Source organism: Elgaria multicarinata, chromosome 14 (assembly GCF_023053635.1).
Source record: "Elgaria multicarinata webbii isolate HBS135686 ecotype San Diego chromosome 14, rElgMul1.1.pri, whole genome shotgun sequence".
Lineage (NCBI taxonomy): Eukaryota > Metazoa > Chordata > Lepidosauria > Squamata > Anguidae > Elgaria > Elgaria multicarinata.
Genome location: NC_086184.1, coordinates 25,950,516 through 25,973,785, shown reverse-complemented (window position 1 = coordinate 25,973,785; position 23,270 = coordinate 25,950,516). Strand labels below are relative to the sequence as shown.

The following is a 23,270-nucleotide window of genomic DNA, read 5'->3' as shown; positions in this document are numbered from 1 at the left end:
CTGCATGATAGCAGGGCTGGTCCTGGCCCCCTTTTTCTCCTGTTTTTTTTCCTTCCAGTACAGAGAAGCCGTGAAATTCGGCCACCGGATAATTTTGCATTTCAAATATAAGCTGCCCTAGAAACACAGTTTCGCCGGTAACATTTAGCCTTCAGGGGATCACATTTCTGCACAATCAGCAGCACAACGAGGGCCAAACTAGATGAGACACCATTTGTGCAATTAGCAAATGACATGGACGGTTTTTAAAAAGTAAATAGCAGGCGCTGGAGTGCTGAGAGATTTAGGTTGGGATTCTGGCAGGGGTAGGGGCTTTAACCCTTTGGTCCCTGCTACGACCCAGATCTGGATCCATCTCCCTGCTTCCCCCACACACAGTTGTTATTCATATTGGAAGGGAAGCTCCCATCCACATCTATTGAAGCTTCCTCTCACCTCTCTAAAAGGTCCTGGGGGGGGGAAACTAAATTGGGAGAACAGCCTGTGCAGGGGGAGGAAAGCCCTTCTGCCTTCCCTTTGCACCTGCTGTTGGCTTTTTAAAAAAAGATATTCATGCAATTACTGTGTTGACGAGCTGGTTCTAATTGTCTCTCTGCATATTTTTTTTCCGTTTGGGTCACTGACTTGAGTTAGAGTGGGCTTGTCCGCTCCTCTTCTGGGAGATTTTAAAGCAGGCAAATGAGGACTCAGTTATTTCATCATGAGGACATTAATATGTGAATGTATCCCAAGTCTCCAAGCTGGCATGACTCACCATAATAGTTTCTTATTATTTCCAGAGGGCTTGCCATGTTGGTCTGCAGCAGCAAAAAAACAGCAGTGTCTTGTGACACCTTTAAGATTAACACATTTATTCTGGCCATCTGTTAGTCTTTAAGGTGCCACAAGACTCTTGGGTGTTTATTTATTAGAATTTTTGCACCCTCCCTCCCCTTCAATCTGTAGAACTGCAAGGCAGCTAATGACAAATGTTAAAACTATAATACATAATAAGAAGAAAGCCCTCCCCTCTCTCTCCCACACCCACCCGCCCACCCACCACAATCAAAAAGACTCCCTCTTCCATAATACTAGAACCCAGGGTCATTCCATGAAGCTGATGGGTGGGAGATTCAGGACAGATAAAAGGAAGGACTTCTTCACACAGCACATAATTAAATTATGGAATTCACTATCACAAGATGTAGTGATGGCCACCACTTTGGATTGCTTTAAAAGGGGGTTGGATAAATTCCTGGAGGAGAAGGCCATCAATGGCTACTAGTTCAGATGGCTATGTGCTACCACCAGTATCAGAGGCAGTAAGCCTATATACACCAGTTGCTGGGGGACATGGGTGGGAGGGTGCTGTTGCACCTGCATCCTGCTTGTGGGTCCCTGGTCAACAGCTGGTTGGCCACTGTGTGAGCAGAGTGCTTGACTAGATGGACCCTTGCTCTGATCGAGCAAGGCTGTTCTAATGTTCTTAAGATCAAGTAGCAAAATCCCTAAAAACGTTACTATCAGTAATTCAGAGCAAACAATGTAGATTGGCATCCTTGGACGGATGCTGAGGCCATTATCATCTCAGAAAGGCTTGCTCCCTCTGGGGCCTTCTTTTGCTAGGATAGTTCCACTAGCTCACCTGCCTGTAGCTCAGTGGTAGAGCATCTGCTTTGCATGCAGAAGGTTCCAGGTTCAATCCCCGGCTTCTCCAGGAAGGGCCAGGAAAGAATCGTGCCTGAAAGCCTAGAGAGATGCTGTCAGTCAATATCAACGACACAGCGCTAAATGGACCAAGCTTCCTATGCTCTTGCTGGGAATATTGTAACCCATCTGCAAGTTACTGGAAGGAGGCAGTGTGGCAATTAGTTAGTTCATGGGGATTTAGGCCACAGCTGGCCTTTAGATCTGTATAACCTCCAGTGTGGTTTCTGTGGCTTGCATCTTTTGCTCCTCCCCTTCCTCCCCTCCTAAACCTCCTCCATTTTGGGGGGGGCAGTTGTGTTTGCTCTCTCTTTCTTGTGCCAGTGTTATAGTACACAAATGGACTGCACAAACTGTTCTTTGACATTGTACACTGGACCTGTACATTATATGCAAGCTATTTTTACCTACTCTGCTTTCTGAGTTCCCTGATGTTGTCCGCAAATTTTCAGATCTGTCCTTGCAGACACAAAGGACTAGCCAATTGCATTTTTTTTAAAAACAAAACAAAAATTAAGCAGAGATTCCTTTGGTGCTGAACTGGGTGGCTAATAATAAATGTCATGTTTTTTTCATGGCTTGTATGCTAACACAGAGTACACCTTGCTCTGATGGTGCCTTCTTTGAGAGTTGCTGCTGAGGTCGAAAGATGTCACCCTACAGACACATTGCAATCTCACAAGAGCTTTACTTCTGTACAGCTTGAAAAAAAAATAGCCTCACGTACCTGTACGAAGAGACAACTGTCTGTTACAACCTGATTATATCACCATCATTTCATACTCCGTTGCCAAGGAAATGGACCGAAACCACAAGCCATCGTTAGAGTTTTATATAATGAGTCACCCGACAGCACAGCCCAAAGTGTATAAACGCTACAAGCTTTCAATGAAACACGAGTCGGGCATAATACATTTTAGAGCACTGACGTATCACTTCTACTAGAGTTCTGATATAGACAATGTTTTGCTAGTGCTTTTCTGAACCACAACCCATCCCAGCATTCCAGGGTGACTGGCTGTTAGTTGCTGCTTTTAATTTACCTTTCTTTTTGATCTCTCTGATTTCCTCGAAATGTTCTTCACCTTTTTATGCAGATGATATAACACCTAAGAAAAGAAAAAGAGAACGTATTGCTTCATAGCAGAATAGTGGGTTCTCACCCTACCCCCCCCCCTCCACTCCTGCTGTATGCAGAACATAAGAACTGCCCTGATGCTGGATCAGACCAAGGGTCCATGTAGTCCAGCACTCTGTTCACACAGTGGCCAACCAGCCATCGGCCAGGGATGAACAAGCAGGACATGGTGCAACAGCACCCTCCCACCCATGATCCCCAGCAACTGGTGCACACAGGCTTATTGCCTTGAATACTGGAGATAGCACACAACCCTCAGGGCTAGTAGCCATGGATAGCCTTTGCCTCCAGGAATTGATCCAACCGCCTTTTGAAGCCATCCAGATTGGTGGCCATCACTACATCTTGTGGTAGCGAGTTCCATAATTTAACTATGCGCTGTGTGAAGAAGTCCTTCCTTTTATTTGTCCTGAGTCTCCCACCAATCAGCTTCTTGGAATTAACCCCGGGTTCTAGTATTTTTAGAGAGGGAGAAAAATGTCTCCCTGTCCACATTCTCTATACCATGCCTAATTCTGTATACCTCTATTGTGTCTCCCCTTAGCCTCCTTTTTTCCAAGCTAAACCATCCTATTTGATGTAACCTTCCCTCGTAGGGGAGATGCTCCAGCCCCTTAATCATTTTCTGCACTTTTTCCAGCTCTATAATATCCTTTGTTAGGTGTGGTGACGAGAACTGTACACAGTATTCTAAGTGTGGTCGCACCATAGATTTGTATATGGGCAGTATGATACTGGCCGTTTTATTCTCAATTCCTTTTCTTATAATGCCTAACATGGAGTTTGTCTTCTTTACAGCGGCCGCACACGGAGTGGACATTTTCATCAAGCCATCCACCACAATCCCAAGATCTCTTTCTTGTTCAGCCATTGCCAGCTCAGATCCTATTAGGTTATACTTGAAGTTGGGCTTTTATGCCCCAACGTGCATCACCTTACACTTGTTTACATTGAATCACCTCTGCCATTTGGACGCCCACTCTCCCAGCTTGGAGAGATCCCTTTGTGTTTTAACAACCTTAAATAATTTGGTGTTGGTCAGCAAACTTGGCCACTTCACTGCTCACTCCTAATTCAAATCATTTAATTCTTACATTCTTACATTGATGGCTTATTGGGAATTGGCAGCTGCAGCTAGTCCTGTGTAGAAAATGTCTCCTATAAAAATTCCGACCTTTTCCATTCAATCCAATAGAAAAGAAATTGCTTTCGAAAAGAAACTCAAAAAAGAAGAAATTTAGTAGAAATGCTCATGGGTTGGGTTCAGGGTTCTCGTGCTTACCTTAATTATGAGATGGCTGAGGTGTGTGTGTGTGTGACTGTTCTGTCTGCTTGTACAGTCACCTCTCTGACAGCCCACACTTCCCACCCTATGGGACGACATCATGAATGTATTCCTCCCTTAGGGCCTTTTCTGATCAGGAAGTGCAGGCAGCCTGGGAGACTATAATGCAATGGTGAGATGTGTAATAGAAAGAAAAATGTATCAACGGTACTCTCAGCCACTCACAGTGATTAGGTCAAAAACACTAGGGCTGTGCTCCACTTCTCTTCGGATCGGAGAAGCAGAAGCGGATAAGGGTGCGGATAAGGCAGAGGCGAAGAGGATCGGGGGCAGCAGAGCGGAGCGGATCGAGATGAAGGCGGATCCTTTGCCTCAATCCGGAGCGCCAAAAAAAAGTAAGGGGGCCTTACCTGGTGCTGTCACCGCCCGTGCAGCGACAGCGGCAGAGCCAGGTGAGGGGGCAGGGGGGAGGGGGTCTTACCTGGTCCATCACAGCATTGCCGGCTTCACTAGCGCCCGCAGCCATGGGCTCTAGTGAAGCCGGCGATGGGCCACGATGGACCAGGTAAGTTGTGTGCATGAGGGGGGGTTACCTGGCCCTGCCGCCGCCACTCGTGGCGACGGTGGCGGACCCAGGTAAGGGGGCAGGGAGGAAGGGTCTTACCTGCATCTGTCCGTGGTCCAGCAGCGGTTTCAACTGAGCCCGAGGACTTAAACCAGAAGACCAGGCCGGCAGCCTGGTCTTCCTGTTTGAGTCCTCGGGCTCAGCTGAAGCAGCCGTCAGACTGTGGATGGACACAGGTAAGGGGGAGGAGGGCCTTACCTGGCACCGCCGCCACTGCGGAGCTCTGATTCGGATCCGGAGCTCCACAGCGAAGCGAAGCGGACCACTGGCGGATCAGCGCAGAGCAGACCCGATTCGAAAGTTGCAGATCGGGATCCGAAGCGGATCGGGGGGGTCCGTGCACAGCCCTAAAAAAACCCACCAACACATATTCAAAATAAATTATAAACTTCCCTGAGTAAGAGGTAGGAAAATGGAAGCTTCTTTTATGGGGAAAGAAAACTTTCAGGAAATCGCTGAGATTTTTCTTTTCTTACCTTTTAGGAATAAAAGGACACCTTTTCAGAATTTTCTCCACCATTATTTTTTGTGTGGCAGCTGCATTCCTCCTGTGCAACCCACAAAGCTTTATTCAGTAAATAGACACCTCTTCACACCTAATGGGTGTGTGAATGCTAGGAGCTATCCTGTAAGCTAAATTAGCCTAACAAAGCAAGGCCATTGCTGATCAACTAAATGGGTAGTTTCCCATTATGTCCAACAGGGTTTTACCAGACTCCTCCTTGAGGGAGGGTCTTCAAACTGTAATCTCTGGCCAGTGACTAGTCTAGCGGACCACCTCCCACCTCCTCTCAACTTTGCCTACTTGATCCTGTGGTAGACTCTGGGATCTGTCAATTCCAATGCTCCTTCCCCCTCCAGCAAATACTGAGTTCCCAGGGAGGGGAGAGGATGATCTCTGAGCCTGGGCCTCCTGTCTGATAAGCTCCTGGGAGGATTCCTCCTTGACTCCTGGAGAGTGTAGAGAATTTCTACCCCAGCTTCCTGTCTTGTCTGGTCTACTTCTTCTTAAGGCTCTGAGTCCAATTCAGGATTCACACCAGGGGATCCAGACTGGGCCTGATTATGACACAGGACTTCTTCATCCTTATAGATTGGAAAACAGCCAGCCTCACCTATTAGCAGGCATGCAGCCCAATACAAATAGCTCCCATCTCCGCTCTTGGCTGGCCTTGACGTTCTGCCAAATTCTTTATCTACCAGCCTGAGCACAGCATCAATAGCCTTAAACCTGGGAACCAGCACAGCTGGCTCTCCACATCAGCTCAACATATAGACCCAATAGCACTCTAGACATGGGCAAGAGAACTGGTACACCACTGACCTCTCACTATGTAACGGTCCTCCGCATTTCCACTGCACATCTCCCTAAGCTAGCCTGCTGCTCTCAGGTACAGTGGAAGATGCTGGCCATTCACCAATGTTGAAGTTAGTTTGAACTGCCAAACCAGTTTACTTCTGTACTTGGACTGGGTGGTGAGGGTGTTGTCTTGTCCTAATCACTTCAGGCAGCAAAATCTCTTGCGCCAGCCCTGGTTGGTTGTGTACATTGTTTTTCAGAAGTTCCAGTACTTTCTTTTTGCTCCTTTCTTCCTTCTTTTAGATAAATCCTTTCCTGAAATCCAATCCCTGGCGTCCTAGCTTTTGATTTCCGGACTCCTGCTGTTCGTGGCTGTTAACAGAGAATGTGTCAGCTACCAAGAGCCGCGGGTACCAGCAAGAATTTTTTCCTTTCCTCTCTTGGCAAATTATTGCTGGTAAACAACTGCCCACTGTTTACTTTGAGGTGATCATCTCTATGTTAGGGTTGGTTTGTTGAGTTCCGTTCCAAATTCAGAATGTTGCCGACAGATCCATAGGAGATTTTAAAGAAAAGAACGAAAGCAATTAAGAGGGGGGAATTTATCCAGTGCTCCAACATAATTGAGATTAACCTTTCGAAAACACAGTTACAGCACTGCTGTAACCAAGCAATGACTGTACTTAGCCATTAAAGCCAGGAGACCTAAAGTACTTAAGCCAATTAATTAAAAGAAAATCCATCTATTAAATGTCACTTTTATGCCTCTTACTGGCATGCTCACCCGAAGCCAGTGAGGCAGAAGAAAACCAAATCCCAAGCGATCATACTGTAGAATTATTTGGTTGGAAGGGACCGTGAGTCCATTGGACTCCATCACCTGCCCCAAAGCAGGGCTGATGATCCGAGGAGCTCAAGGCTTCATAGGCATTTATCCCCCACCCCATCCCTACGTTATCCTCACAACAACCCTGCGTGGTAGGCTAGTTTAAGAGTGGTAGTGATTAAATAAGATTAATAAACAGCTTTCAGCAGATTGTTGGAGGGGTTGTGGAGAAAAGGGAACGTATTTACATATGTGGTGGGATTGTATACATGTGCAAAAGTTATGGAAGATGGTGTTTTATGAGATTGAACAGATTGTGGGATTTAAAGTAGAAGTTACACCAAGGATTGCATTACTCTCACTGCATGATGATCCTAAATGTAATAAAGAAATGAAAGAATTGATAACGAACCTACTGACAGCTGCGAGGTTGATAGTAACTAGGAATTGGAAAATAACAGGAGATTATTGTATTGAAGAATGGTATAAAGAAGTGTGGGACATTGCTATAAACGATAAATTGACATGTAATATAAAAATGCAAAGAGGCATAGTAAAAACGAATGATTTTGAGAGTATATGGAAAAAGTTCCTGGAGTTTGTATTTTCTAAAGGAAGGGGGGTTCCACCAACAGATGAAACTATGAGTTTTTGGAAACAAGAATGAGATCCCGAGGTGGGGGGAGCACTGTTATGTTTATTATATTATGTTTAATAGGTTAATATTGAATATATGATAGTAAGGTATGATAATATCTTGTATTAAGTGATTTTGATTTGTGTTTGTTGTTTTAATAATAAAAATATTCAAAAAAAAAAAAAAAAGAGTGGTAGTGACTAGTCCAGGGCTCCCTAATGATTTTCCCACTGACTGGGGATTTGAACCTGGCTCCAACACTCTGCCCATGACATTGGGAGTTGGATCCAGATTTACACTAGATTAGCTGCATGGACAGAAGTGGACTTGCCCTCCTTCCCATGGCAGCTACTCCAGTGGCTACAGACAGAGTATGAACTTCTGACCTGTACTTTCCGAGTCCAATTCAAGGTGCCTTACATGGCTTAGGACCACAGTACCTGATGGAATGCCTCTCTTGGCCTGAACTGACCCGTATGCTACGGTCTGCATGCAAAGCTGTATATAAGGCCCTGCAAGGGAAGCTCAGAGGACAGCAACTAGGGAGAGGGCCTTCTCAGTGGTGGCCCAGCCATTTAGAGAATGATCGCTCTGACGAAGCCCACCTGGTGCCAACATTGGCATCTTTTTGCCCACTTCTCTCAGGTGTTTGGCAGCATAGAATGAGTCCTTTTGATCAGGTCCTAGATTGTCTCTGGCTGATGATTTTAAAATGGTTTTAGATACATGTCGATGTTGTGTGTGCCACCTGTTTTATGTCCTGACTTGCATGGCTATATACTCTATGAAGAGCTCCAGCTATGGGGTGGTATAGAAATACATAATAATGAAATGGATATGAAATGACCAGGACATGGTCTGAAGGCACATGAGGCAACCACTTTGCTGAAGCTAAGCAGGTCTGGAACTGGTCAGCGCTTGGAAAGAGACCCCCTGGGAACCACATGTAGCCACTTTGAGTCCCAAGATGGAAGAAAGGTGGGATATAGATGGAAGAAATAAATAAATAAAAATTGTGCAGTGGGGTAGTAGTAATTTTCGAAGTGCCGATGCCCAACAATGCCTACTCTCGACACCATCCCTGAGCACCATGTGCGCAAAGTCCCTGAGAAAACCAGCTCCTATTGACTTCAGCTCAATAATCCACTGCACTATCGTTACCCGGCAAACAGAGAGTTGGGAACATAAATTTGTTTATGTCCTCCCAGCCTCAGTGGGAGGCAAAACCGACTCCGTCTGTGCCATGAACACCACATTTTATTGGGGACCAAGTCCGTATTACGCCCGACACCTTGTCATTTGTGGTGACGCTTCCTGCTGCCCCACAGGAAGGGAGAGGAGGAAGTTGCCGAGATCTCAGCTAGAGTGTGTGAAGGGTGTGTGTGGGAAACCCGGTTGTGAATAAGGGAGGTGAGGTGCATTTAGTACCACCCTCCCTGACCTGGTGCCCTCCAGATGTGTTGGACTACAACTCCCAGCATCCCCAGACAGCCATGACAGGCTGTTGGGTGCTTGAAGTTGTACTTGAACAGATCCGGAGGGCACCAGGTCAGGGAAGGTCACCTTATTTGATGCAAAATATTAGGGGAACCATCAACAGAGCAAGCCACCCTGGAAGGAAAGTCAGGGGTCCTCCTGACTTTCCTTCCAGGTTGAGTTGAGCTGGTGTGGGAAGGAGGGAACAAGAACCCCCCTTTTCTTCCAGGTACTTAAAAAATATGGGGCCCAGTTTTTCCACTAGCATCAAAGGGAGGTTTTCGGGGGGGGGGGGGGGCTAAGCTTAATTACCATGTGGAAAGGGAAGTTGTGGGGATACAGGGAGGAAAGTGTTAAACTGTCCTTCCCCAATTGTGATCCTGCTGAGAAATCCACCCCCCTGCATGACAGTTAAGTTTAGGGGGTGGACAAAACCTGCCATTGGCACCAATGGACACTTAAGACTCTGGGGAATAGGCTCTTATGTCTAGCCCTGTTCCCCTTGCATTGGGGGAAGGAGTTTCAAGTGATCAATCAGAATCAGAGTCTGAAGTAGAGGAGACGGCGCCAGAAACATGCCAGATTATACCCGTGGAGGAGGCAGCTCTCACGGGTTTATCTCCTCAAGGGTAAACAACACACAGTCAGTGGGAAGTCAGTGGGAAGTCAGACCACCATCTGTCAGGGATGCTTTAGGGTGGATTCCTGCATTGAGCAGGGGGCTGGACTAAATGGTCTTGTAGGCCCCTTCCAACTCTGCTATTCTATGATTCTAAGTCAGTATTCTTCCGAGGGGGAGGGCACGGACAGGCTAGCCACTCCTAGAGTATGCTGCAGACTAAAATGGGCAGAACTAAAGGAAGGTGAGAGAAAATCAGCCTGGCTAGCATCTCGTCAGAAGCTGCATCAGAACCAGTCTCTCAAATTAACACATTCTGGGAAAGGGCTTTCCATTCTTCTTGAAAAGACAATTGTCTCGCTTAGTTTGCATAGTTTTGCCTAGAGGAAAGTTCCTAAGGATTAGACTTTCTTCAGGTGGGAAGGGATGTTTATTGCTTGAATAAAGCTTTGTGGATTACTTAGCAGGCCTCTTTATTGTCTCCCCAAAAGGTGGGAGGTCTTGGGAAACATGACATAGACCTTGGGGCCCATAGGAAAAGATCCAAGGCCCAGGACCCCGTGTTCCAAGCCCTAGCAACACCCCTTCCCTTCCTTCAACTTCCTTAAATTACATCCAAGCTGGATTGGGGGCAATTTCCCCCTCCTCCGGCAGACCCCCACCTCTCTTGAGGTTAAACTACATATCATGTGGAATGCAAAGTGTGACGCTGAGCCTAATTCCTTTCTTTCTTTTTTACTTTAGTCTAAGTACATGGGGGCCTGATCCAGATTGGGGGAGGATTAAATCTTCCGGTCCAGACTCCCAGGTCCCTCCCCTTCATTTCTTTAAACCCAGGGCAGGGGCCAAAGAAGATAATGTCTTAAATATCTCTACCAGGAACTTCCTCCCCTCCGAAAGGAGCATCAAGGGCCCCTATTCCAGACAGAGATCATGACATAGAAATAGGGATGGGGGTGGGTGGGTTTAACCTTTTATGCCATATTTCTGATAAAAATCTCTCAAACGCATACAGTGGAGGCTGGTTGCTCCAATGTCAGTGAGGTTGTGAATCCACTGTTACCAGTGGAAATTACCTGTTCCACTGGCTTCTCTCTCTCTCTCTCTCTCTCTCTCTCTCTCTCTCTCTCTCTCACACACACACACACACACACACACACACACACACTCACACACACACACACATACACACACCACAGGTGTCAGTGAGGATTGTTCACTTTCCTACTCTCCCTTGGTTAAAACAGGGGAAAGTGGTGTATTTTTACAACAGCCCAGCTCTCACACAAAAGCTGAGCTCATTGCCTGAATGTCCCTATTACAAATTGCTTACTGAAGGCTTTTCTGCACCTACCAGGATAATATCCTTTGCAGCAGCAGGCCCTGCACTGGCTTCTAACGTGGGCTGTTTTATAAACTGATCACAACTGTTTCCCATCATCATCATCATCATCATCATCATCATCATCATCATCATCATCTTAAGGATATACCCTCACCTGCCAGCAATGTCCTTCTGCGTTCTACGTAGGACAAAAAGAATAAATGAGCACAAAACTGATCCCAGAATGGGCAGTTATTCAGAGACCAGTAGGAGAACTTTTCAACCTCCAGGATGCCCTGTGGCTGACCTGGAAGTGGCAAGGCCACAGTGGAATAAAGGCACTTCGAAGGGAGATTCCAGCACAAAATTGCTGAATGACAACTTATCAAGAAGTTCAGTTCTGTCACCTCTGGCCTGAATGGAGAGAACGGGTGTTAATACCGCTCTGAGTATTTCTTCACTTATCAATGCCAGGATGTTTTGTGTTATCAACAGTGCTGCTTTGTGAACGGGAGAATTCTTTGTGAAGGCCGAAGAGTGAGATAAAAATGCTTTAAATGAAAAATCGTGGTCACTAGGCTTACATGAGTTGGATCCAGGATCTGATTCCTGCAAAAGGAAGGGCCCTTTTGTGAGAGGAAGGAGTCTGCTTGCAGAAGCTCCCTCCACTCAGTTTTTGGAACCCCCTCCTCATTCAGCACAGTCTCCTGAGTCTCTGTATGTAGCAGTTTTAGGGGACAGGAGGGGCTGCCGTGGGAAGACAGTTGCACAGAGGTCCGCTTCCATCACCACAGTTGATCCAACATAAACCCAGATCCAACCCCAGACCGTTCCGTTTTAATGTAATCATCACAGTGTTAGTCTTTTGCAGCAAATGCAACACGGAGTCCTATGGCACCTTAAGAACATCAGAAGTGCCATGCTGGATCAGACCGAGGGACCATCTAGTCCAGTATTCTGTTTACCCATTGGCCAACCAGCTGTTGACCAGGAACCCACAAGCAGGACACGGGGCAACAGCAGCCTCCCGCCCATGTTCCCCAGCAACCAGTGCACACAGGCTTACTGCCTCGGATACTGGAGGTAGCACACAACCATCACGGCTTAAAGCCTAATGCATTTCTTCTGGAAGAAGCTTTCAGCAACTAGATCCCACTTCATCAGACACATGGAATATTATAGAGAGTTTCAGGTTTATATACTGTACTTTCGGTGGAGGCAAAAGAAGAACTGCTTTATCAGCAGCTACTGCACTGTGAATGGCCATTGTTAATCATATAACTGTCACTGTTTGTATTTTCTGCATTTATTTTCCTTATGACCTCACTATTTACAATTCCCGCGCCTGGTTTTGTCACTGTCTGGGGTTTGTTTGTTTGTTTTGTCTCTTGCATTGCATTTCTCTCTGACCTTCCTCCTGCTACCAACTGTCTCTGCAGAGGCCACCAGTGAGGGAGGAAGCAGCAGCCAGGCACCTCTCCACCGTGCCTGGGTCCAGCTCCAGCTGAGAGCCCCCTCCCTCCTGCTACCTACTGTCTCTGCAGAGGCCACCAGTGAGGGAGGAAGCAGCAGCCAGGCACCTCTCCACTGTGCCTGGGTCCAGCTCCAGTTGAGAGCCCCCTCCCTCCTGCTACCAACTGTCTCTGCAGAGGCCACCAGTGAGGGAGGAAGCAGCAGCCAGGCACCTCTCCACCGTGCCTGGGTTCAGCTCCAGCTGAGAGCCCCCTCCCTCCTGCTGTCAACTGTAACTGCTGAACTTTGCAACTAAGATTGTAGTGCCTGAATTTGCTTTCCTTTTCCCCCTCCTCCTCCTCCTCCCTCCCAATCCCCTTTCCTTTTGTGTCATGTCTTTTAGATTGTAAGCCTGTGGGCAGGGACTGTCAAGAAATACTTTTGTAAGCCGCCGTGAGAGCCTTTTTTGGCTGAATGGCGGCATAAAAATCCTTAAATAAATAATAATAAAAATTTTAATATATTTATTGGCCCTTTGTTTTAAATTGAACAATTTTAATTTGCTGCTCTTCTTTCTTTTTTACTGTTTCATTCCTATGTGCATCGCTCTGGAATCTATTTTAGATATGGTGCAGTATATAAATACTATAAATAAATATATAATACACACACACATGTATCCTTTTCACCCACGTATGAAGGTGTATGCCATAATAAAGCGTGTTAGCTTTTAAGGTGCAGCAAGTCTCTTTATTGTTTTTAGTAGAATACCTACCTATCTGGTTGTACTTCTTCAGTGGTAGCACCAGGGGGGGGGGAAATATCAGGGAGACCACAAATGGGGGAAAATTCATCTTAGATTTCTGAAGGAGAAATAACAGAATGTTGTATATTTCATGTTCCCTTTCTAAACATATCTCCTCTGAAGAGCCGGTGTGGTGTAGTGGTGAGATTGTTGGACTGGGACACAGGAAATTCGGGTTCTAGTCCCCACTCGGCCATGAAGCTCACTGGGTGACTTTGGGCCAGTCACAGACTCTCAGCCCAACCTCCCTCACAGGGTTGTTGTTGTTGTGAGGATAAAATGGAGAGGAGGATTATGTACGTTGCCTTGGGTTCTTTAGGGAGGAAAAAAGGCGGGATATAAATGTTATAATAAATAAATATTAACAATAAAGTAGGTGATAGTTTTAGTTTTGATGATATACTGTAACTTCCAAGTAAGCATCCCTATAGTTGCAAACTTCTTATTTTATTTTCCAGCTTATGTTATTATTTTATTTTCCAGTGCTCTTCAACATTTTTATTAAGGATTTGGACAAGGAGGTGCAGGGAACGCTGATCAAATTTGCAGATGACACAAAATTGGGTGGGATAGCTAATACCCTGGAAGACAGAAACAAACTTCAAAGTGATCTTGATAGGCTGGAGTGCTGGGCTGAAAACAACAGAATGAAATTTAATAGGGATAAATGCCAAGTTCTACACCTAGGAAAATGAAACCAAAGGCACAGTTACAAAATGGGGAAATACTTGACTCAGCAATACTACAAACGAGAAGGATCTTGGAATTGTTGTAGATCACAAGCTGAATATGAGCCAACAGTGTGATATGGCTGCAAGAAAGGCAAATGCTATTTTGGGCTGCATTAATAGAAGTATAGCTTCCAAATCACGTGAGGTACTGGTTCCTCTCTATTCAGCCCTGCTTAGGCCTCATCTAGAGTCTTGCATCCAGTTCTGGGCTCCACAATTCAAGAAGGATGCAGACAAGCTGGAGCGTGTTCAGAGGAGAGCAACCAGGATGATCAGGGGTCTGGAAACAAAGCCCTATGAAGAGAGACTGAAAGAACTGGGCATGTTTAGCCTGGAGAAGAGAAGATTGAGGGGAGACATCATAGCACTCTTCAAATACTTGAAAGGTTGTCACACAGAGGAGGGCCAGGATCTCTTCTTGATCCTCCCAGAGTGCAGGACACGGAATAATGGGCTCAAGTTAAAGGAAGCCAGATTCCAGCTGGACATCAGGAAAAACTTCCTGACTGTTAGAGCAGGACGACAATGGAACCAGTTACCTAGTAGGGAGGTTGTGGGCTCTCCCACACTAGAGGCCTTCAAGAGCCAGCTGGACAACCATCTGTCAGGGATGTTTTAGGGTGGATTCCTGCATTGAACAGGGGGTTGGACTCGATGGCCTTGTAGGCCCCTTCCAGCTCTGCTATTCTATGATTCTATGATTCAAGTACAATTCCTTCAAGGCGAGTTCCAAATGCAAGCAGCTGTGGGGATCCATATAATCAACACATCCATTCTAGCAGTTTTCAACTCCAGGTATATTTTGTAAGCTCATGGGTCTCAGTTGCCCATTCAGGACCAAGCCATCCCAAAATGCTTTGTAGTACAACAAGAAACAGTAGATTGTTGCTGAAAAAAATCCACCAGTAACCTTCTGCCAGCTACTGTGAGGATTGCAGCTATGCTCAGAGGGAATAGGGAAGTCTGAGGCAGGTGGCAGATGACATCAGAGACCCTGCTAATAAAAAAGTACCTGTGATGTGTCCCTGACTGACCTGTTCCACTGCGTCACTGGTTGGTATTGAGGTTCAGACAGGCTGGGTTAACTCTAGGTGGGTGCATGGCTCTTGAAACTACTCTAATTTAGAGCTTTTATATATGAGGCTGTTAACTGGCAGTTAATCAGCTGTATCTGCGTTACATTTCGTTGTAGAACTGAAATCTGAGCACAACATGAGGAGCATTTCCTTTCCTGCCTTTCCACTACATAGGTGGCACTGTGACATTACAGAATAGTGCAAATGCACAAGAGGAAATTGCTCTTTCTTTCACTTTCTTAATGAAATGCTGCATTTTCCCTGCTCTAAAAAAACTTGCCGAAATTGCTAGTTAGAAGCGAGACGGAAGGATCACAACATTGTCTAACAAACCCATAAACAACTGTGAATAGGGAATGATGAGCGCACAATAAATGCCCTTTGTAGAAAGCCTCTTAAAACAGAGAGACAATCCATCTCACCATCATATGGAAGACTGTGTGTCCCAGGTGTGGCTGTTCAGTCTAATGCCCAGGTGGACATGGATGGGACAGACCTTCGGATGCCTTCAGATAGAGGAATATTCTTTGTCAAGTCAGACACATGGAGCCCCTGCATGTCACACAGTGAGCAGTGGCTAAATGCTCTATGCACAAATGTAGGGTAGCAATATGAAAAGGAGGACAGGGCTCCTGTATCTAGGGTGACCATATTTTGGAAACCAAAAAGGAGGACAACATAGTCGCCATGTTAAAATTATTTTAAAAAAAATATTTTTAAAACCTCAAACTTTAAAAAAAAATCCTAAAACTCAATGGATCAACAGATCTGTTTCAAACTTGGCATAGCTGAAGTCCTTGTTAAGAGCAATCATGGTGCCAAGTTTCATCACTTTATCTTTAAGAATAACACTTAAAAATTTTTTTTTAAATCCTCACATTTTAAAAAATTCCTAAAAAACAATGGATGAACAGATCTGTTTCAAATTTGGTATGGCTAAAGCTCTACCTAAAATCTATCATGGTGCCAACTTTCATCTCTTTATCTTTAAAAATGACGATTTTAAAAATAATTTTAAAACCTCAATTTTTTAAAAAAAATCCCTAAAAAATCAACGGATGAACAGATCTGTTTCAAATTTGATATGACTAAAGCCCTTCCTAAGAGCTACCATCGTGACAAGATTCATGTCTTTATCTTAAAAAATGACAGAGTTATAAGCCTTTTTGTTAATTCCCTTTAGAGCTGCTCTTTGGAGAAAATCCGGATTTCCCCTCCCACTCCCGGATTTGTCATCAAAACTCCGGACAAATCCAGGCAAATCCAGTCATATGGTCACCCTAGGCATGTTATAATCTGGCCCTGTGCTCACACCTTTCCTAGGCTCATCTACACCAAGCAGGATATTGCACAATGAAAGCGGTATGAAAATGGTATATAAAAGGCAGGAGCCACACCAAGCAGGGTATAGCGGTATGAGAGTGGTATATGGTCTGTATTAATGGGCTCCAACAGTTGTCAGTGCATTTCAATAGTGCTATAAAGCAGCAGTGTGGCTCCTGCCTTTTATATACCTAGGATGACCGTATGAAAAGGAGGACACAGCTCCTGTATCTTTAGCAGTTGTATTGAAAAGGGAATTTCAGCAGGTGTCATTTGTATATATGGGGAACCTGGGGAAATCTCCTCTTCATCTCCTCTTTTTGTGAACCGCCCAGAGAGCTTCGGCTATTGGGCGGTATAAAAATGTAATAAATAAATAAATAAATAAATAAATAAATAAATTCATCACCACAGTTAAAGCTGCAGGTGCCCTGCCCTCTTTTAAGCCTGGTCACTCTAGTATAGCTCCTGCACCTTTAACTGCTGTGATGAAGAGGGAATTTCACCAGGTTCTACATATGTACAAATGACACCTGCTGAAATTCCCTTTTCAATACAACTGTTAAAGATACAGGAGCCCTGTCCTCCTTTTCATATGGTCACCCTAATATATCGCTTTCACAGTGCAATATCCTGCTTGGTGTAGATGAGGCCCTAGAGGACTGTGAAGGGGACGAGCAAAGAAAAGGAGAACACATACTGGGTGAAGCTGAAAGGAATGTAGAAGAGAAATTGAGGCAAGGCAGTGAATGAGAGATCAAAGCAGAGCAATATCAGAAAGGGATTGCAAGAGGTAGGGGGGGATGCATTTCATAAAAGAAAGTAATGAGGAAGGCCTGCTGAAGATCAAAGGAAAGAAAACGTGTGAAAATTGAACTAAGGGGGAGGTAGCACGAGCTGGAGAAAGCTCTTCCGATTCTTTCCCTCTTTTAAATTAAGGTTTGCAAGCGGTCTGACCACATACTTCATACATCCTGGGACAGCCTGGTAAGGAAGCCCGCGTGGTGGCCATGTGTCCTACTTTAGAGAGGCCAGTCCTCTGTTCGAAGGCTGTCCAATCCAAGCCTTGTTTCAAGAAACTGAAGAAAAGAGAACACGTTTTATGCAAATCCATATCCTCTTTTGTCCTCTCTATTTTTTCAGCAATGTGTTAAGTGGCCCCTCTAATGCCAGCCTTTCATGCATTCCTTCCGTCCTCTCCCTTTTCTACCCCCTGTCCAGAAGACAATCTGGGATGTGCACCCTTAGTTTACATCCCATGCTCTGCTCTCTGTTTTTATTCCACTATCTACACATGGTCCTTTGCCTTGCATACTTTCTCTTGATCCAGAGGGGACTGGGAACAAAGATCTAAGGCAGCCTTCCTCAACCTGGGGCGCTCCAGATGTGTTGGACTACAACTCCCAGAATGCCCCAGCAGCTGGCTGGGGCATTCTGGGAGATGCAGTCCAACACATCTGGAGCGCCCCAGGTTGAGGAAGGCTGATTTAAGGCTTCAGAGGACAGCATGCAGGTTCTCCCAGTCTGTCTTTTAAAAACCACATTTTAAATTACTTTCATATCTATAGTACTGTAATTGCCACTCTGGAAAACAAACAACGTTGGTGTATCACCATAAAACAGCTTTCGTTTCCTCTCATCGTTAAAGATTAATCTTGATAAGCAAAACAAAATCAATTAGGGGTAAGTTGAGCAAAGAGAGGAAGGAAGGAATATGCAGTGAAGCAGTCTGAAAAAGTATTCCCAATTTCATCAAACAGCCACACTCGGTCATCCTTGACATACAGCAATATCTCCAGGCTGCTTCGGCACACATAAATAATAAATCCTAGTCTCTATATTCAGAGGGATGTTGGATTTCCAGTGGGGGTGGGGGTTGTTCCAGGACTGTTCACCTTTTGTTTTAAGGTAGCATTAAAGACACGGGTTAACTATGACATTGGTATATTTTCTAGATTTCAAAACTAGAAAAATAAACTCTTTCTCTCTCTCCTGCACGGAGGGCTGGCTCTTTACTCCTGAGATGCACACATGGAGAAATTGTTGCAGTGACTTTGTGCCCCCAGCAAAGAAAGAAAGTTGAAGGGAGCTCATTTCTAAACAGAGAAAAAGAGAGAGACAGAGAGAGAGAGAGAGAGAGAGAGAGAGAGGGAGGGAGGGAGGGAGGGAGAGGTGCTGGGGCTCAGTCTGGAAACCCCACAGCATTCTTGATATGCAGCTGAACCACCCACCTCCCCAGCATGGCAGGGGAGGTGGGTGGATAGACAAGTCCAGTGGCTGGGAGACAAGACCAGTGCCTGGGAGTGCCACAGTTTATGAGCTACCCCCCCCCCCCAGTGCTACCTGGACATGGTTAGCTCCCTGCAAACCTGATTCAACTACCTGCAACATGGCAAGGGATCTAGGGTGCCACTCGCTATGTGAGAATGCCTCTGCCTCATTGAACCTTCCTCATCGAATCCAAAAGATATGATACACCCTTTCCCAACTCCACAGTTCAAAGCATGAATGGGCTGGCATTGATTCCTTAATAATGAGAGGAAGGTCCCCTGTGTATGCTCAAGGGCACTGCCTTCTCTGTGATCAACCCACATATTTCGGAGTGGAACTTTACCTGGGCCATCAAAAGAGGTTCTGAGATTAAGTAGTTCTAGCTTAACATAAACCATGCAGAGATGATTTGAGGCACCCTTCCTAACCCCACAGTTCAAAGCATGAATGGGCTGGCGGTGGTTCCTTAGAAGTGAGGAGAAGGTCCTCTGTGCATGCTCAGAGGCACTGGCTTCTCTATGATCAAGCCACATATGTCGGAGCTGAAACTTACTAGAGCGATCCAAAGAGGTTCTTAGATCGAGTAGTCCCTGGCTTAAACTAAGCCCTGTGGAGAAGATTTGAGCCACCCTTGAACCACTGGTTCAAAGCAGTGGTTCCTTAGAAGTGAGGGGGAGGTCTTCTGTGCATGCTCAGGGACACTGCCTACTCCATGATCAAGCCACCTATGTTGGAGCTGAACCTTACTTGGGCGATCCAAAGAGGTTCTGAGACCCAGAAGTAGTCCTGCCTTATGCTAAGCCATGCTGAGAAACATGCTGGAGGGTTATTCAAAACTTGCTGCCACCCACCTGCTGCCACCCATCCTCTTTCCCCTCCTGCCCGCCATCCTCACCCACCTTAGCATAGCAGCACGTGATGAGCAGAAGAGGCAGCAGATAACCCACCACCAGGATGGCCACCTTGTAGACCTGCTTGGCGGCGGGGTTGTCGGCCCAGTGTTCCCAACAGAAGGAGCTGTTTGGCGCTTGTTGGTGTCCGCTCATCAGGGCCTGGTGCTGAGCCACGGGGATGGCAATGAGCAGCGACAGGAACCAGATAACCCCCACGCCAAGGCTAGCGTTGCGCTTGCTGCGGATGCAGAGCGAGCGCTTGGCGTGCACCACGGCGATGTACCTGTCCACCGACATGGCCACCAGGGTGAAGATGCTGACCAGCATGGTGGCCATGGCCAGGTAGTGCACCCACTTGCAGAAGAAAGCGCCAAAGATCCACTCCGGCAGGGAGTAGATGGTGGCCTGGAAGGGGACGCAGAAGAGGAGGAAGGAGAAGTCGGCGATGCTCAGGTTGAGGATGAAGATGTTGGTGGCGCTGCGGGACGGCCGGCCGCCTGGACGGAGACGCCCCAGCACTACTAGCACCAGGCTGTTCCCCACCATGCCGAGGAAGAAGATCAGTCCGAACAACACTGGCACGATCACCGTCTCCGGGCCGCCGCCCGACATGCTTGGCCAGCAAGAGGAACCATTGGCTCGCTTGAAGTCAAAGTTATCGGCGCAAGCGGTGGCATTGGTCCCATTCTCCTCCATGGATCTGGGTCACTTCATGGGACACCCACCCACACCCACGCACGTCTGAGGCCCTGCCTCTCCTGGGTCCCCCCCCCCCCAGCAAAACCAGGACTTTTGTCCGGAGGTTCAGGAATTCGTAGCCCCCGTGCCGAAGGCTTCTCCTCCAGGATGGAGACCTGTGGGGTCTTGGATGGTCTCTCTCCAGATCCCTCCTCCAGTGTTGTGGCCAATGTAGGTGTTGACCCTCCCTGAAAAAGCCCCAGGCAGCTGTGAGGGAATCTTCCGGGTTTGCTCTTCTCCAGTTGCCACTGAGATCCAAAGGTCAGCACCAGGAGAGAGGGCAGATTCAAAGCCAGAGGCTGGAGAGGCTGGCTGCTTGGAGTGTCTTCCAAAGAAGCAGCAGCCGAAGAGGTCTGAGAGCTGGGCTGAGAGCGGCAGGCAGGCAGGCAAGCAGGCTGAGCTGCTTCCAGCTCCTCCTCTTGCTCTGTAGTTGGAGGGAGGGGAAGGGGCTCTCAGCTAGCCAGGCACGGCACTGGGTTTTTTGCACGGGCTACTTCTTTTCTCCCCATTTCCAAACCTGCAATGCAAACTGGGGGGAAAACCCCAAACTGGCTAACTTGGTCTGACAATCTCTCTACCCCAATTTCTGTGCCATGTTAAAGAGCAGCCACACATGAGAAGCTTTCATCATCATTATTATTATTATTAGCATGACAAGTTCATAGATCACAAGGAGAACATGCTGCACAGCGGACTCAGAGCTGTGAGCCTGGAGGGAAGCGCACATGTGGGTGGGTGGGGGCACAGAGTAGTGAGGAGGAACACCGCCAGGAAGCTATTGCTCAGACTGACCTACCTAGCAGGGTCGTCGTGAGGATCAAATAGGATGACCACCTTGATGTTTCCCTGAATTCCTTGGAAGGATGTGCAGGAAAAGAAGGTGATATTTTAAGTTTAACAACCTTCCCTAACCGTTTGTCCTCCAGATGTTTAAGACTTCAACTCCCATCAGCCCCGTCCAGCGGAGCCAATGGTCAGGAATGTTGGAAATTGTCCAAAATATCTGGAGGGCAAAAGGTCGGGGAAGTCCTGTAACACAGAATCCACCTGGCTGGATTGGTCTACATATCCCACTGGTGTCAATTTCACATCTGTTCATTCATAAATCCGTTCTGTCCCAATTCCACATGAATGTGCAAATTTCTTTTTAAGCCTGCACAATTATTCATATATGCATTAAAATATGAATTTGTGCATGTCCTTGGTCATAAAACAGGCACTTCTAAGAGTATTTTATCAGAATGTATACATTTCTAAGCGTTTTCTTTAGTCCTAAAATATGCATTTGCTAATGTGCTTTTAAATGAGCTTTGAGGCCAAAAAAAAAAAAGAAATGCATTACAAAATCCAGAGAAGCACAACATCTAAAGGATAATTATGTTCTGATCTTCAAATTAGTTGTAGACCAAGTCAGTTTGCATCAGAATTCATAAAGACTGAATTCCTCGTGCATATCTGTCAGATACTATTTTTGTATTAGATCATATTTGTTGAGAAAGAAAGGCAGCAATCTTTAAAGTTACACTGAACAACTCTTCAGACAGGTATATCTGGAACTGGTTTTTAATCCTTCCCCGAAGGTTTTTGCATGGTTTACGAGCTGAAAATGTTTGCTCAGTGGCTTTGGGGAGTTGGTGGCTATTTAGCTTTATCACACCAGTGTTACACTGTGCAATCACTGCGAATTGTGTGCAAAGGATTCACAAGTTTTCCAGCTTATAATCTGCTTTTATTGTGAAGTACTCCCATACATCCTGCCTTAATTGTGCTATAAAGGCAAAAGACTCACTGTATTTTGATACTAGTTTTTGAGCGTATCATCCTGCACTGGGGCGCAGCAGCAGGATTTGAAGAAAAATGAAACAAATGCTTACATCTGCGTAAGCTTTAAAGATAAAGACATCAAAATGGGCAAAGTAATAGATATTAAGGAGAGCTTTAAGCATACCAAATTTGAATCGGATTGTGTCATCCGTTGATTTTTTAAATGATTTTTTTACATTTCCCCCCTTAAACCCATTTCCTGGTATGCAAAGGATCTAGCCGCTAATAACAACGGCGACATCTTAGCGCTGTAGGGGATAGTTCGAGGGAAACAGGTACGTGGGATGAAGCTCATTAAGTAGCAGGCAGAAGCGTAGACATTTATGCATTGCTTGACTTGGCATTGGGAACGGAGAGAAACAGTTTGGCAGGTGCAATGTAACCCCTATAGGAGGCCAAAGTCTGCATTATCTCCCCACCAGCAGCAGCAGCAATGGCTGGGGTCCTAAGAGCAGCCTGTTTGCCGTTGGGGAACTGGTGCCCCGTTAACAGGGCTGGTGAGGCAAGGTGAGCTACTTTCACACACACACACACACACACACACACACACACCAAAAAATGCCAACTTTGATTTTTAAGGACCTATGTTTCCTGGAAAAAATAAGAAGCACAAAACTTGAAACTGCTAAATTTATTTTAAAGTGCAAGAAATACGTCATGCCAATTATAGCAAACCAATTGGAAAGGATCATCTATGGGTCTAAAATGCATTATTTGATAGGAATATCACCTCCAAATCATCCCCCCCCCAACTCACACACGCGCACACATACACACTCAGCATCACTCACTCCAAACAAACATACGCATGAACACATGCATTCACTCAAAGACCCCCTGCGTGCACCCCATTCACCCATACATTCTCTCTCTCTCTTCCGGGCGTGTTCCGGAAGTCCGAACGTGGAGTTGCCCCACCCCACCCCAGCGTCCCTGGCTTCGCTTCGGCTGGGCAGGTGCGGGGCGCCATCTTGCCTGCCCAGGTCCAGCTGAATCCTCAGGCCGCTCACAGCCATCGCGTGTGAGTGCTGCGCTGTGCCCGGCACCCCTCTTAGCTTGGCGCTCTAGGCAGCCGCCTGAGTGGCCTCTATGGTAGCGCCGGCCCTGCCCGTTAGGGACCAGCATGGTCTGTATGTGCTTGCCTGCTCCTCCGTACGTGTTGGCATTCATCATTAAGCGGCCTTTAGAAAAGCATCACGAATCTCAAGGGCCATCTTTCGCCAAGGGAAAGAGAGGGTCGA

The 23,270-nt window shown here is 46.3% G+C and overlaps 1 protein-coding gene across 1 annotated transcript in view; it reads right to left on the bottom strand.

Annotated features, from left to right (window-relative positions):
- The window catches only part of LOC134408723 (galanin receptor type 1-like), a 38,542-nt gene extending 18,379 nt beyond the window's left edge, over positions 1-20,163 (bottom strand). Inside the window, exons 1-2 of the mRNA XM_063141117.1 lie at positions 19,474-20,163; positions 2,730-2,795 (exon numbers count right to left, since the gene is read on the bottom strand). Coding sequence (XP_062997187.1) covers positions 2,730-2,795; positions 19,474-20,163 — 756 coding nt within the window. The remainder of the gene's footprint in view (positions 1-2,729; positions 2,796-19,473) is intronic.
- Positions 20,164-23,270: the final 3,107 nt, after the last annotated feature.